Below are 14,635 nucleotides of genomic sequence, written 5' to 3' on the forward strand. Positions count from 1 at the left end.
AAATAAATATTGATTAGTTATAAATGTCGAATACATGAAAGTTGATTTAAAGTTTACATAAGGTTGATTATAAATTATAACAACCAAATACTTTACAATCTTATTCGAATATTGCAACCAAACTAAACCAACCCTTTTCTAAATTTCCTAATGCAATATAATATAAATGAAAAATGTCTATATAATACATTTATAGTATTCCAGAAAACAAAGACCGACTAACAGTAAAATCAATATGAATAGATAAATAAATCTAAATATAAAAACTGATTCAAAATGTCATAAAATGGCCATCAACAACTCATCTATCTCAAGTTACAACTCATAGAGCCAAAAGACAATATAATTATAAAACTATCAGATAGATATGTGTCAACTATCTATTTGACTCCCGCAACTATAAATCCACCACAAAAGAGGAAGTGAATTTCATATTTGAAACATTGTTCTGATTACTATAGCAGCTGCTATAGTTTCTGTCATCCTACATTAAATTCATATTAAATATATACATAAAAATAAAAAATAAACAAAGACATACTATTAAAAATGCAAAAGTATATATTTTCAAGCAAACCAGTCAATTTCTTCTCTTTTCTTTGTTTTCTTTGTTTTTAATTTTAGATATTAAATCAATGAGTTGTAATAATCTTGGATCTCTTTTTTGAGTCAATGTAAAAACGGTAAAGCACCCTAATCATAATTGTGACCGTGAATCATTCAACCAATTTTGAATGAAAATTCAACAAATTAAACTCATTTTTTCACTGTCAATAAAGAATTCATCATTATCAAAAGAACATAGACAAGAATAAAGCACCAATCCTTCTAAAAATTTCTAATTGTAGTAGCAACTACCATAGTTCAGTATCACCTGCAGTATTGATCGGATTTGGAGCATAAATGGCGACCGTCGGAGCAGAAGCCATGGATGGCAACCGCCGCCGCTCCTCCACCGGCGTCATATTCATGTTCTTGTTATACACAATTATTCAAAGACATGGATTGAGACATTCTTTACCACCAGATGTTGGATTTCCACAGCGATTCACCATTAGAAGCTGATATTGATTTGAGCTTCAAAAGAAATCGCTAATTCACCATCGGAAGATGATATGAACTTTAAGAGGCACCGTGATTCACCATTAGAAACTGATATGAGTTAACTTACTCTGCCGTCTATTCCACCACCTTCTACTGCAAGACCGGAGATAGTTTAGCTCTTCCTCCGCCGGCTAACAAAAAATTATAACGTTGTCTGTAAAATCAGGGATTATTATTGGTGAGTCAAATGTAATGTATAAGAGAAGAGAAGTAGTATTAGGAAAGTGTATATTGTGACAGCGTGAGGGTAAAATAGGATTAAAAGTGTTTTGAGGTATAAGTGAAAACACTTAAAAAATTATGAGAGATTTTTGCATAAAAAATAATTATGAGTCATTAATGTATAACTTTATAGAAAATGAGTCATAGGGTGTAATTTCCTCAAACTAAAAAGTCATTGTGGACCCATAACGTTGACAAACTAATCAAACAAACTATCCAAACCGGACAGTAATTAGACGGCACAGTTTTAAAAAAACCGTATAAATTTCCTACCGCAAACCTAGCCGCCCGGTTCGAAACTTTCCTAAATTACTAGAGAAAAAAAAATCCAATTTCTTACAACTATCAAAGTCTGAAACAAAAGTCCAAATTTTTTTCTTCAGCTGTTTTAGTCACATGATACCCTTTTAAAAATCTCATCTCTTTACACAATACCCAGTTGCTGATTTCTTGAATAAATCAATAAATGCTTTGATTTTACAGAGAAAAGCTTGTAATTCAGCTGTGGGTGGAAAATGGAGCTCATGTTGATTGGAGTGAGCTGAGTATGGGTTTGATTCTCTTGATTTGTATGCTTTAATGTGTTTGCAAATGGGTGGTTTTTATTTTTGACTTTGGAGCTGTTCTTGTTGCGTTGATGTATTTCTACTTTTTAGTTGATTTTGTTTAAGAGTGTTAAATGATTGAGGTTTTGATATGAATTGTAAGTTTAAGTGAAAGAATATTATGTTGTAGGGATATTAGTGATAAGAGTGATTGATTTGGCATTTGATTTTTGTCGAAAATTGTCCATAAGGAGAGTGTAGTTGTTGTTAGATCTAAGGTATGGATCAGAAGATTTACCCTAGTTCTAGTTATTGATCATTTCAGATAAGTTGGCAATTGGGTAGCACAGACACTTCATTCGACTAACGTGTCCCGTTTCGGAACATTTCGGACACTTGGACATTTCAGACACAAAACTTTTTTTTAACATAGGACACCTTAAAATAACCATGTTTCATCGTGTCCATGTCCAAGTGTCCCGTTTCCACGTGTCCGTGTCTGTGCTGTATGGTGACATATTAATCTAACAAGTGCTGGAATTTGTAAAATGGTTTTATTTTACGAAGTTATGAATCTTGAGAGTTATCCTGTAAAATTTATTCTCCCTTTTTGTAAATTGATTTCTATTTTGTTTAGTTTTTATTAATTGTACTTTTCTGATCAATTGTTGCTGTGTTATACTGGCTAGGTAGTTAATTGAAAGCGTATGTTTTGGTTAATAATGTGTGATGTTAGCATTAAAAATAGCTGGAGTTGCTTGGCAATCGATATATGATTGTGCATTCTCTGTTTTTAGGTGTGTGATCAGGGAATTGTCAGTTGAGGTGATATGCTTTCAATGGAAATGGAGACTTGCAACTGCGTTGACCCGCCGTGGCCGGCGGAGGACTTGTTGATGAAGTATCAATATATTTCAGATTTCTTCATTGCTCTTGCTTATTTTTCTATCCCTCTAGAGCTCATTTACTTTGTTAAGAAATCTGCAGTGTTTCCATATAGATGGGTGCTTGTGCAGTTTGGTGCTTTTATAGTTTTGTGTGGGGCGACGCATCTTATTAACTTATGGACTTTTACAATGCACTCTCGAACTGTAGCTGTTGTAATGACCACTGCAAAAGTTTTAACTGCTGCGGTGTCATGTGCAACTGCACTTATGCTAGTACACATCATTCCTGATCTATTGAGTGTTAAAACTAGAGAGCTATTTTTGAAAAACAAAGCTGCGGAACTGGATAGAGAGATGGGTTTGATACGTACACAGGAAGAAACAGGCCGGCATGTTAGGATGCTTACTCATGAAATCAGAAGCACGCTTGATAGACATACTATTCTAAAGACCACTCTTGTTGAACTGGGTAGGACATTGGCATTAGAAGAGTGTGCCCTGTGGATGCCTACGCGGACTGGGTTGGAACTTCAACTTTCCTACACTCTTCGTCAGCAGAATCCTGTGGGATACACCGTACCTATCCAACTTCCTGTCATTAATCAAGTGTTTAGTAGTAATCGTGCTGTTAAAATATCACCTAATTGTCCAGTTGCAAGAATACGGCCTTTTGCTGGAAAATATATTCCTGGAGAGGTGGTTGCTGTTCGCGTCCCACTTCTTCATCTCTCTAACTTCCAAATTAATGACTGGCCTGAGCTTTCTACGAAACGATATGCTTTGATGGTCTTAATGCTTCCCTCGGACAGTGCAAGGCAGTGGCATGCTTATGAGTTGGAGCTTGTTGAAGTAGTTGCTGACCAGGTTTGTAGTGGCCTTTCTTATTATCTTGCAGTAACTTGTTTATCATATTCATTTATCTGCTTTATTAAAATTGTTGGCTATGTGTATGTTACCGTTTGTTTCTTGGCTATTTGATTGATTTTGTAATATTTAATTAGTAGAAAAGGGAAAAAGAGTATTTCTGATATTAATGAATTCAAAGCAATTTTTTTAGGTACACCAAAATTATTGGAGGCTTGTAAAAATAAATATAGGAGACATTACACTTATAATGTAGAACAAGTAGCATATATGAGAAAAAAAAAGGGAATTAGTAAGTGGGATGAGACTTGTTTGTAAGAATAGAAGGATAGCTGAGCAGGTAAAAATAAGTAAAAAAGAGAATATAATAGATAGATAACAGAGCAAATGGGGTAGTGGTGGTGGGTGAGGGGAAGACACGATAAAGGGAAAAATAGAAACTTAGATTCAAGAAGGAAAATATTAGGGGAGATGATGGGAAGAAACGAGAAAATGAGCGTTTGCTCCATCATTTCCCTTAATGAAGATGCACTTAGAAAACTATGTGTAATAGACTATAGCTCGTTGGGCAGTGTAAAGTCAGTTTCATCTTGCATGGTCCTCGTCCAAAATTGGAGTAGAAAACACTATACTCTTTAAAGAAGTGATGAATGATTCCGTATTCTTGGCTAATATGTTTCATACCAGGTGGCTGTTGCTCTATCTCATGCTGCTATCTTAGAAGAGTCAATGAGGGCAAGGGATCTACTTATGGAGCAGAATGTTGCGCTTGATCTTGCAAGAAGAGAAGCAGAAACAGCTATCCGTGCTCGTAATGATTTCTTGGCTGTTATGAACCACGAGATGAGAACTCCCATGCATGCAATTATTGCACTTTCTTCATTGTTGCAGGAAACTGAGCTGACACCTGAGCAGCGTCTAATGGTTGAGACAATTCTCAAAAGTAGTAATCTTTTGGCTACTCTAATAAATGATGTGTTAGACCTTTCCAGGCTTGAAGATGGCAGCCTTCAGCTTGATGTGGGAACTTTTAATCTTCATGCTGTATTTAAGGAGGTAGATTTATATGATCTTGTCAAGTTTCTCAAGTTCATTGTGGGTTTAGACAATTTTAGAAATATGGGTGCAGTAGTTTTGCTCAATTGCTGAAATGTGTGTTTGTTTTCCTATTGCAGGTCCTTAACTTGATCAAGCCTATTGCATCTGTTAAAAAATTGCCTCTTACATTAAATTTGGCTCAAGATTTGCCAGAATATGCTATTGGTGACGATAAACGCCTTATGCAAATTATCTTAAATGTTGTCGGTAATGCTGTGAAGTTTTCAAAAGAAGGCAATATTTCAATCACAGTTTTTGTTGCTAAATCAGAATCCTTAAGAGATCTTCGATTACCTGATTTTTTCCCGGTGCCAAGCGAGAATAACTTCTATTTGCGTGTACAGGTTGGTAATTTTGATCTCAAGTAGTTACTCTGTCTTGATATTCTTGGCTCTTAAGTCTACAAGTTGATACATGTGGCTATTGAATTCTGGCATAGGTAAAAGATGAAGGACTAGGAATTAATCCCCAAGATATCCCTAAAGTATTTACTAAATTTGCACAAAGTCAATCAATGGGAACCAGAAATACCGGCGGCAGTGGACTCGGCCTTGCAATTTGTAAGAGGTAATTATCATGGGTCCTTTGTCTCTTTTCTTTGGTAAAAAATAGCTTATGGGCAACTCCATAAACTAGATACCTATTTGCATGTGTTTTGTTTTGTTTTTTTCTGTGTATTTTAAAGTTGATGAAGATGCGATGTGGAATTTATCATTTCTTTTGCAGACTTGCATGTTTATAGATCTTACAGAAATGCAATGAGGCCTTTATTATACTTTTTGCATGCATTTCCAGGTTTGTAAATCTTATGGAAGGACACATTTGGATTGAAAGTGAAGGTCTCGGCAAGGGATCCACTGCTATCTTTATCGTAAAACTTGGGATCGAGCGTTCGAATGAATCAAAGCTCCCTTTCATGTCAAAAATGGCAGCAAATCATGGGCCGACAACGTTTTCTGGGCTTAAAGTTCTGCTGATGGATGATAACGGGTCAGTTATTTCAATCTTGTCTTTAGCTCATGAAAAGTTTAAAACATGGTTTGGCAAATTTTAGGCTGGCTTACACATTTTTGTTTTCTATGGAGTGGGAACTTTATTAGACTTTTTTTTTATCTCTGAACTTAACATTAAGAGTACGAGGCCAGTGCATTGTCTACACTGCATACTTTTAGTTGAAACTTCTTGAAATATGAAACAATTCACCATAATGGTGTCTGGATGTAAAATATCATGCTTTTAAGGTTTCCATAATTTTTTTGGCCACTTATTATGAGTATCCTGGTGATTTTAAAGTTTTTTTGTTGTCAAGTGATTTTAGAGTAAACATATATCATATTTAAGATATATTTATACCTTATTTACATGGGTGAAAATACATCAGATAACTGGGATAACAATGGGCGCAACAGTAGTGAGTTTCTATGTCCGATCTTAAGATTTTAGACATATAATTTAATCTTACTGTTTTTGTTTTAATTTTTTAATTCAAGAATTGCATCTTCTATTTTATGTTCCAGCGTTCCTCATTAAGAGAATCATGCTCAACACATTATTATTGATTGAAGCGAGAAATATCTCAGCTTTACAGTTGTTAAAGCCAGCTTCAGGAACACTCCATGAAACCCATAAATGCATTTATTTGATTCAATGGATATGGTCGTAGCCTTTCCGCTCGCTGACGCTTCAGTTCTCGCTACTCATGTTTGGATAGAATGGATATAGTTGTTTCCATGAGGGTAGTTATCAGTAGAATACACTTCCTCCTAGGCTGGCAGAGATAGTAGATACTGTGCTGATCAATAACTCGACGGGGTTCTTATTGGGTAGTTTGAATATAACATAAGGAATTTGCAAAAACCAAACCGAACTGAGAAATTTGGTTCAATTTGGTTTAACAATATTAAGAAAATCAGTACTTTTGGTTATGTTCGGTTTCGGATGTAAACAAGTTACAGTTCATTTTTAGTACGGGCTGAACCGAAGAAGCAATCAAACCGAATGGTTTGGCTTGGTTCAGTTTGGAAGTTCTTGCATCCTTGTAAATTTGGTTTGGTTTAGTTTAAAAATAATCCGGCTCAGTTCCGTTTGAATCGGATGCACACCCCTACATACACTTAAGATGAAACTAAGAATGATATATTCAGCAATATAAGCAAATATTTAATGCTTCTGAATGCCAAATTTGTCTGTTTTTTGCAGGGTTAGCAGGATGGTAACCAAGGGACTTCTTGTGCACTTGGGGTGTGATGTGATAACTGTGGGCTCGAGCGACGAGTGTTTAAGAGTAGTTTCTCAGGACCATAAGGTGGTTTTTATGGATGTATGTATGCCTGATGGTTTTGAAGTTGCCATCCGCATACACGAAAAATTTACAAAACGTCACGAGAGACCATTAATTGTGGCGCTTACAGCAAGCACAAACAAGGTGACTAAAGAAAATTGCATGAGAGTCGGTATGGATGGTGTAATACTAAAGCCTGTTTCCGTTGATAAGATGAGGGCGGTGTTATCAGATCTTCTGGAACATCGGGTTCTATTCGAGTCCATGTAGAACACTAGTGCTAGGGATATAAGTGAAACTAATTGGAGATCAAAGGTCTTGTAGTTTTTGTGTACATACCACAGAGTATGGGAGCATTACAATATGTATATGGAGTACAGGCGAGAATACTCAGATTGCCGATAACGTATCCTTTTCGGGCAAACCGACTATGAACCACATGGAACAGATAGTTCCGGGTTTGTGAGTTCTGAGTATCATTTGAAAGTGAATCTTTGTTCAGTAACGTTGTAAAACAAACGAGCGATCTTTCGACGATAGAATTCATTGTTCAGCAAGTTGTATAACTGAATGTTTCACATATCATAATCAAATAATTAGTCTTGTCTCTTCAAAATTGAAATTTTACTTTTCTACAGATGAACTTGTTTCATTCTTTTTAGCATGAAATTATGATGCATGACAAATCTGATATCCTCAATTGTTCCTTGAGGGGCAACAAGCAAAGTAATGTGCTGTATTGCTATACCTATATGCATTTTGGGACTTAATTTGTTCTATATTCTCTACTAAGATCAACTCTAAACCAACTCTATTTTAGTGTATAACACATACTATTCAATATTCATAACTCAAATTCAAACTAAAATACAAACCTGTCTTAGTGTTGATGAATAGTAAAAACCTTAAGATATGTTTACACTATTCACAATCATTTGGTTACTTAAATTTTTATCTTTTTAATTACAATTTATATTGTTAACTTTCAAAATATTCAATTTAGTCCTATTTCTCATTAAATAATAGTCGTACTTTTAATGATTTAATCCAAACTATTTATATATATATATAATAAATAAATTATATTTTACAGTTGTCGACATCACCGTATCACATATCTCAATATTCAACATCACCTTACATGTCTCAATTTTCAAACAAGTACATCTTGAATTATTCATATCTATTTTTTTAAGTCCCAACCGATCGATTAAATTGTACAAGAATCTTATCACTTATTGCATTTCTCAATTTTCAACACCTTATTACATGTCTCAATTTTCGAACAAGTACATCCTAGATTATTTGTTGGATCGATTTTTTTAAGTTTCAACCGTTTGGTTAACTGAACTATTAATATTTTTAACATAGATCTGGCAAAAAAAAAATATTTTTAACACAGATTTGGTTTTAAAACTGTAAAATTTAACCAGGCTGAGCAGCCAGTTGAATACTGTTGCTTCGGCCGGACCGATCAGTCGGGTTTTAAAAACACAGCATCAAAGTAAAGAAGAGAAGGCAGATTCTTCATTCTCTGTTTTTTTGTAATAAATAACATTTAATTGAGAGTTAATCTTTGTTTGTCATGGAGCAAGAGAATCCTGGCAAAAGAAACAAACAAAGCTGATTTAGGAATGAAAAGGATAAATAGACATATTTTAACATTAAAGAAAGGATTCAAAGGGGACAAATAAGCCTGTAATTTCACTTTCTTCTGGGAAATAAAACACAAACCATCTTGCTAGACTCATTCTTTTGACTTCAATCTCTAGTTACGTTAGCTGAACAGCTTTTACAGTGCATAGCAAAATATCTGCAGAAATGACGACAACCGTTATCCAACCCGTAAACTATTCGTAAATGCGTTCCATCATCAAAGTCGTATCAATATTTCAGATTTCAGTAGCAATGATTCATGGCAAAACTACTAAATTGAATCACTATTACATTTATGAAGCAGAGAAGAGCTAGGACGAATTTGCGCTACTTAATTACATCAAGTTATAGACATAAGGATCCATACGTTGAACTACATCGAAGTGCAAATCAACATAGGCAGTGCACTTGCCAATGATTTTTGTACAAGATATTATGAGGGAGAGATTAGATGCACAAAACGAAGGGTCAAGGATTGCTTGCCTATGGTTTAATAGAATTAAAGTCCTACAAGAAGGTTAGCTCTCGAAACTTGGATCCATTTCTGGTTGCTTAGGGGCAGCAGTCCCTCCATTCATTCTTGCACGTGCCTCAGCAAACATCCTTTGCTGCTCGGCTGCCGCTTCTTCCTCCGACATTTCGGCACCATTGCTCCATTTACCACTTTTCAAAGTGTCCTGCTGAAAAGCAGACACAAGAATGTCATCAGTAACATATTCCAGGCTGCACTTTAAAACACATAGTTCCCCTTTTTTTAACAAGTGGCAGAAAAAAACTTTATGTTATGCTTTTATTCTAGATAAGTAAGAAGGTTGGGCCAGCCAGACCAGTGTGTATCGCACTTTCAATCTTTTTTTCTGTTAGTTCGATCTGGTTGCAGAATTCTTCCTTACTGGAATACTGAATACAATAGTCAAACAAAAAATAGTAACAGAGAAAATGATGAATTACCATTGTCTCGATCTTGTGTTGCTCATATGCAGCATAAACCTCCTCAATGTACTCTCCAAACCCAAGAACCTGATTAATCAAGGGAGTCATTAGCATAAAAACAATTTGTGAATTATTAACCTCAAGGATTCAAACTATTGTAAAATCTTGAAATTCACGTATAAGAGTCTACGCAAAGTGCAAACCAGTCAAAAAGATGAAAAACCTTCCTATAGATATAGCATATCAAAGTTCAATGCATTTTATTACATCAAAAGAGCCCTCACCCCTATCTCCACCCCATAATTTTCTAAATTAATCAACTAAGCAACTACCACAAAGTCACAAGATTTAGAAAAAGAACCAATTTCACATTAGCTAAAGATGGTTCACCGCCAAAGACATGCAAATATGAAGGGTCAATAAGGGGTTTAAAGGATGCGGAGGCTTCAGATAGATTTTAGGAATATTATATTAAATGCCAATGAAATGCCAGGGAAAATATAAATTCATTGAAAATGTGCAAAAAATACACAATATGCTGACAAACTAGAACAACAAGATTTAGCAATATAGATCAGTCTGCGACAAGGGCATAACATAGACATACATGATACAGTAGAAATTCAAATCCAAAATTCAATATAGAAGTGGTACACAAAGAAGGGAAGTGAGAGTATAGAACTATAGAGGTAGTCAAAAACCTCTAAAGCCTTGAGTACATGCTCAGGTGCAATCGTCCGCTTGTCCTCTCTACTGCATACTTCATTGGATTCTGATGATACGAGATTTATAAACTCTGATAAAGAAAAAAATTCCTTAATTACTTGTGAATAATACACAAACTGCACATCTATGAAAAAAAATGAAGACTGCTAAGTCTTCATAAATACAATAAAATCCGGTAATAATATTAAAAAACAATTAAACGATCACAAAATAGTTTGAGAAAAAGAAAATTCTTGTGGAATGAAACAGAAAAGCAGATAAATCAGTTCAGACATTTCGAACAATTGTATTAACACAATAGTTTCCAGATGAGAAGCTAATGAAGTGAGACATGTTAAATCCACAAATAATATTGCTACTTCCAACAAGTTCTCAAACTATCATCCACAAAAGTAGAAGAAGAACGAAGATATAATAAACTGAATATAATAGAGCATAAGGGAACTTAAATTAAACAGATAAACAGTAAAAAAAACCATTTCAAAGACATAGAAATCAATTCGAAAAGACAAACATTATCAAAAGCAGTTAATAAATACGCAAACAACCAGCGCAACATAAATTTTATTCGAACAAGAACTCACCTACACAACACTCTATCAGAAGATCTTGTGCATCTCTTGCAACACGAACATCCGGGGGTAACATTTCTTTAATAATTTTGGTCATAGTTGCTGCAAAAGAAAACCAATACAACATCATTTCTTTTGTCCAGTCCATTAATTATAACGATAATATCATATAAAACCCTAATTTTTTAAAATTGCTGAATCCAAGTGATATCATTCAAATTGACACAACTGCAAACCAGAATCCATAACAAAAATTATGTTAAATTTAACGCCTTTAATTCAAGTTTTAAGCATAAAATCAAAAAAATCACAGGAAATTAGATTTGACCTTTAGGTAGCGAAGCATCCTCCTTGGATTTACCAACAATATCCATAGGCTCCATCTTTAATATTCAAAACCTGAGCAATTAAGCATTAAATTCGTAATTCAAATCAGCAATTGAATCTTATCAAAATACAACAGATCTGCGACGATTAACATCATAAAACAAGAATTATACCTCAAGACAGAATTATTAGCAGCAGCAGTGACTTTTTTTTTAATTTTTTTTTTTAAAATACTGCAACAATAGAGAACCTAATGCTTTTAATCTCTGGTGGCATGCGATGACAGTTATGTCCTCAGATTATATTTTAAGTGCGTTTATACCCTAACTAGTGTTTTAAAAACCGAACCGATAGCCAAACATATGAGGCTACTGGTTGAACTGGTTGAACCAGTTCAATGACCGGTTCAAGTGGCTTAATAAATTTTAGAAAGATATAAAATTATGGTTCACCAAATTTTACCGGTTTAACATTCGGTTTTTTACCGATTCAACCAAAAAACTGGTTTTTGTTGTTTTAGATTGAGTCAGTGGCCGATTACTGGCTTAACCAGTTTAACCGGCCGATCCAGTCCGGTTTTTAAAACACTAACCCTAACTTTTGGAGTGTTTATTTTTACATTGGTTATGCTCATATTTACAACAAATTAATGAGCATTTGCAGCTAATGTGGGCCTAACTTGGATAGCTAAGTCATCTCTAAGTGCATTAAGAGGTTGTGGGTGCAAACTACGCCTTTGTACCTAACAATTAACAATTGAGATTCAAAAAAGTCGATTACCATATTTGACAAAAAAAGAGTATTTAATATAAAAAAATTAATTATTATTTAATTTTTTCACATGAAACACACCATTTATTGCATGAATGACATGGCGCAACAGTTGGACACTATTTTTTTCTAATTTTGCATAAATTTTATATTGCGCATTCTAATTCATAACAAAAGATCAGTTTACCCCCTCAACTTGGCACAAAGATTCAAAAAGTCCAAAATTGAAAAACTGTATTACTTATATCCTGAACTTGTCCAAACCGGCTCAAAACACCTTTTTGCTGACGTGACACCTTAATTGAAGAGTGGATTTCTAATTAATCATAATTTACTCTGATTAATCATAATTAAACTCTAAATAATCTAGAGAATTTTTGAATTTTTTTCTAAAAAAAAACAATCTTTTTTCCCATTTCCAGCCGGAGAAGAAAAGTTGTTGCGCCTCTTTTCATAGGAGGAGTAGCAGCTCCTCAGATCTCTAATTCTCGCCTGAGGAGCTGCTCATCACCAAAGATAAACATACTCATCTCTATTCATCTTCTACACAAACCCAATGAACAGACCGAGTGGGTCTATTCATCAAGAACATGATGAATATACCTACTAGGTCTGTTACGATGGTGTCGATTCTTCGGTTTTGTCGAATTGTTTTAGTTATTTCTGGTAAAAGGTTATAAGTTATTTCTATAAATCGTCTTTGTTTTGTGTAATGGGTATTTTTTACGGTTTTTTTTTAAAAAAATTATTGATAATTAATACAAATTAAATAAAAAAAGTATTATTATTTGTTAAATTGTGAGGGTTAATTTGATATATAAAGTTTTAAATTAAAAGGATTAAATTGTTCTTTTAATATTTTATATATTAATTTAAAATGTTAAAAAAATTATGACCATTTTAAACTTTTTTCCATGAAAACCCAACTTAGGAAAAAAAACCACCATCAAAACCGGAGAATGTGTGGGTGGGTGGGGGGATTTGGGCCCGTTTTGACAAGTTCATGGTATAAATGATACATGTTTTCTACTTTAAATTTTTTGGATATTCCGTGCCAAGTTAAGGAGGTAAATTGATCATTTGTTCTTCTAATTCATGTAAATTGTTTTTTCTTCTTCAATTAAGTCTTCATAGATGTATATTAAAAGTGTGATGTCACACTCTATTAGTTAATGAAAAGTCGAAATTTTCACATTGTAAATTATTAAAAACATGAGAAAGTTGAATTCATTTTTGGGTTCATGAGTTATACGTGTTTTTTTACTTTGCCTTTAGAAATTTAGATTGTTTTATTTAATTTACATACTTCTGTAATAATTTATTTTCTGGGTATTGCACCGTAGCATAAATTTACATGTTATGAGCTAACAAAAAAAGAATTTAAAAAATATAAACCATTACTATTCCATGTGTGAGCGGAGCAAGATTCAGGGGGGCGCTCGTCTACACTTATGGCTGACTTCGAATTTGATTATATTTTAAAAAATGGAGTCGCCACCTAACTAAGCTAATAAATGCATTTTTTTACCGAATAGACAATCTCACACGCTTATGGGTGAGATCATCATGTATAAGATCAAAAGACCAAGTTAGATGGACACTATCAACAAATTTGTACTTAGCTTATCGATTTAATTCATTTATAAGGCATATCTGGTATGTCTATCTAAATCATATATGCAGTCCATAAGATAATGTATTAGAAAGTAAAATAGCCCGGAAAGCTAGTAAATGTAAAGATGGAAAACATATGAGACGCGCATATGATTCAATCTAGACTGGCATGTGAGGCATGTAGCAAACACTCTTAAACAAGCATTTAATCCTGGGAATTCTATCATGTAGCAGACAAAGGTGGGCCTTGGTCATTTTATATGCACAAAACCTAAAACAGATGTATATGTGAGACTGATTTTAATTAAGTCATATTGAATACATATACAATCACTAATTATATATTCATGGCAATCCTAAACATTCTAGGTGATTTGTTGGACTTGTTGAATTTGGAGTTAAGTTGACGTGGTTAAGTTATTAAGTCTGTTATTATTGGAGATGGGAATGCTTTGGAAAGCGAATAAACAAAGCAAATATACACAATTAGCAGTTGATATACATGTAATGTCAGAAATACTTTTAAATCTTGAAAAACTAGAATGTTTGGCACTCGTATCTCGCCTGGCTATTAGTGTGATCAGAATCTGGAATAGATTAGAACATAAAAGTTATTATTCTGGTTGATACGAGTCTATTGGTTTAAACTGGGGTCAATTCCATGTTCAAGCGAACTCAGAACAGCTTCTGGAAGTTGATGATCTCTAATAAGTTTGGGCTTCAAGGCCTAGATGATATGGCAGCAAATAAAAATGTATTTATGTAATACCCCAAAATATTTTAAGATAATTACGTCGTGCCACGTGTCGTGATTTCCGATAAATTAAATTAAGGAGAATTTAGTTTAATTATATCAGGAATTTAGAATAACTTTTAATAAGTCAATTAGCGGAATTTGAGGATTTAACTTCAGAAATTAATATAAAATAAAATATAAATCCCGTGACGGAAATTATTTCGCCAAAGTTCGTGAAATAATATATAGTAGTTATGGTAAAACTTGCAAGTCAATCGGAGACCGTTTAAAATTTGGAC

The 14,635-nt window shown here is 33.9% G+C and overlaps 2 protein-coding genes across 5 annotated transcripts; one reads left to right on the forward strand and one right to left on the reverse strand.

The window, feature by feature from the left end:
* The first annotated feature begins 1,622 nt into the window (after positions 1-1,622).
* LOC126660451 (ethylene receptor) lies at positions 1,623-7,617 on the forward strand. Of its 3 annotated transcripts, none has more exons than XM_050353975.2 (7): positions 1,623-1,921; positions 2,669-3,622; positions 4,310-4,678; positions 4,798-5,064; positions 5,160-5,287; positions 5,516-5,710; positions 6,920-7,617. In XM_050353975.2, the coding sequence occupies exons 2-7, from the start codon at positions 2,702-2,704 to the stop codon at positions 7,269-7,271; spliced, it is 2,232 nt and encodes a 743-aa protein (XP_050209932.1). In that variant the 5' UTR covers positions 1,623-1,921; positions 2,669-2,701; the 3' UTR covers positions 7,272-7,617. The 3 variants fall into 3 exon arrangements, with proteins under 3 accessions (XP_050209932.1, XP_050209934.1, XP_050209933.1); XM_050353977.2 differs by having other exon boundaries at positions 1,623-1,877; XM_050353976.2 differs by having other exon boundaries at positions 1,623-1,871.
* A 1,352-nt stretch (positions 7,618-8,969) lies between these two features.
* LOC126662296 (protein Dr1 homolog) lies at positions 8,970-11,528 on the reverse strand. Of its 2 annotated transcripts, none has more exons than XM_050356222.2 (6): positions 11,389-11,528; positions 11,217-11,287; positions 10,901-10,990; positions 10,292-10,386; positions 9,609-9,677; positions 8,970-9,334 (listed from the first exon to the last, which is right to left on the reverse strand). In XM_050356222.2, the coding sequence occupies exons 2-6, from the start codon at positions 11,269-11,271 to the stop codon at positions 9,176-9,178; spliced, it is 468 nt and encodes a 155-aa protein (XP_050212179.1). In that variant the 5' UTR covers positions 11,272-11,287; positions 11,389-11,528; the 3' UTR covers positions 8,970-9,175. The 2 variants fall into 2 exon arrangements, with proteins under 2 accessions (XP_050212179.1, XP_050212178.1); XM_050356221.2 differs by having other exon boundaries at positions 8,970-9,337.
* Positions 11,529-14,635: the final 3,107 nt, after the last annotated feature.

Source organism: Mercurialis annua, linkage group LG8, assembly GCF_937616625.2.
Source record: "Mercurialis annua linkage group LG8, ddMerAnnu1.2, whole genome shotgun sequence".
NCBI lineage: Eukaryota > Viridiplantae > Streptophyta > Magnoliopsida > Malpighiales > Euphorbiaceae > Mercurialis > Mercurialis annua.

Coding starts and splice junctions, on each gene's coding strand:
- LOC126662296 (XM_050356221.2), bottom strand. CDS start 11,271: ATGGAGCCTATGGATATTGTTGGTAAATCCAAGGAGGATGCTTCGCTA. Junction 9,678..10,291: donor ATGTACTCAAGGCTTTAGAG/GTTTTTGACTAC, acceptor TTGATTAATCAG/GTTCTTGGGTTTGGAGAGTA. Junction 9,338..9,608: donor AACACAAGATCGAGACAATG/GTAATTCATCAT, acceptor TCTGCTTTTCAG/CAGGACACTTTGAAAAGTGG.
- LOC126660451 (XM_050353975.2), top strand. CDS start 2,702: ATGCTTTCAATGGAAATGGAGACTTGCAACTGCGTTGACCCGCCGTGG. Junction 3,623..4,309: donor TTGAAGTAGTTGCTGACCAG/GTTTGTAGTGGC, acceptor GTTTCATACCAG/GTGGCTGTTGCTCTATCTCA. Junction 5,065..5,159: donor ACTTCTATTTGCGTGTACAG/GTTGGTAATTTT, acceptor ATTCTGGCATAG/GTAAAAGATGAAGGACTAGG.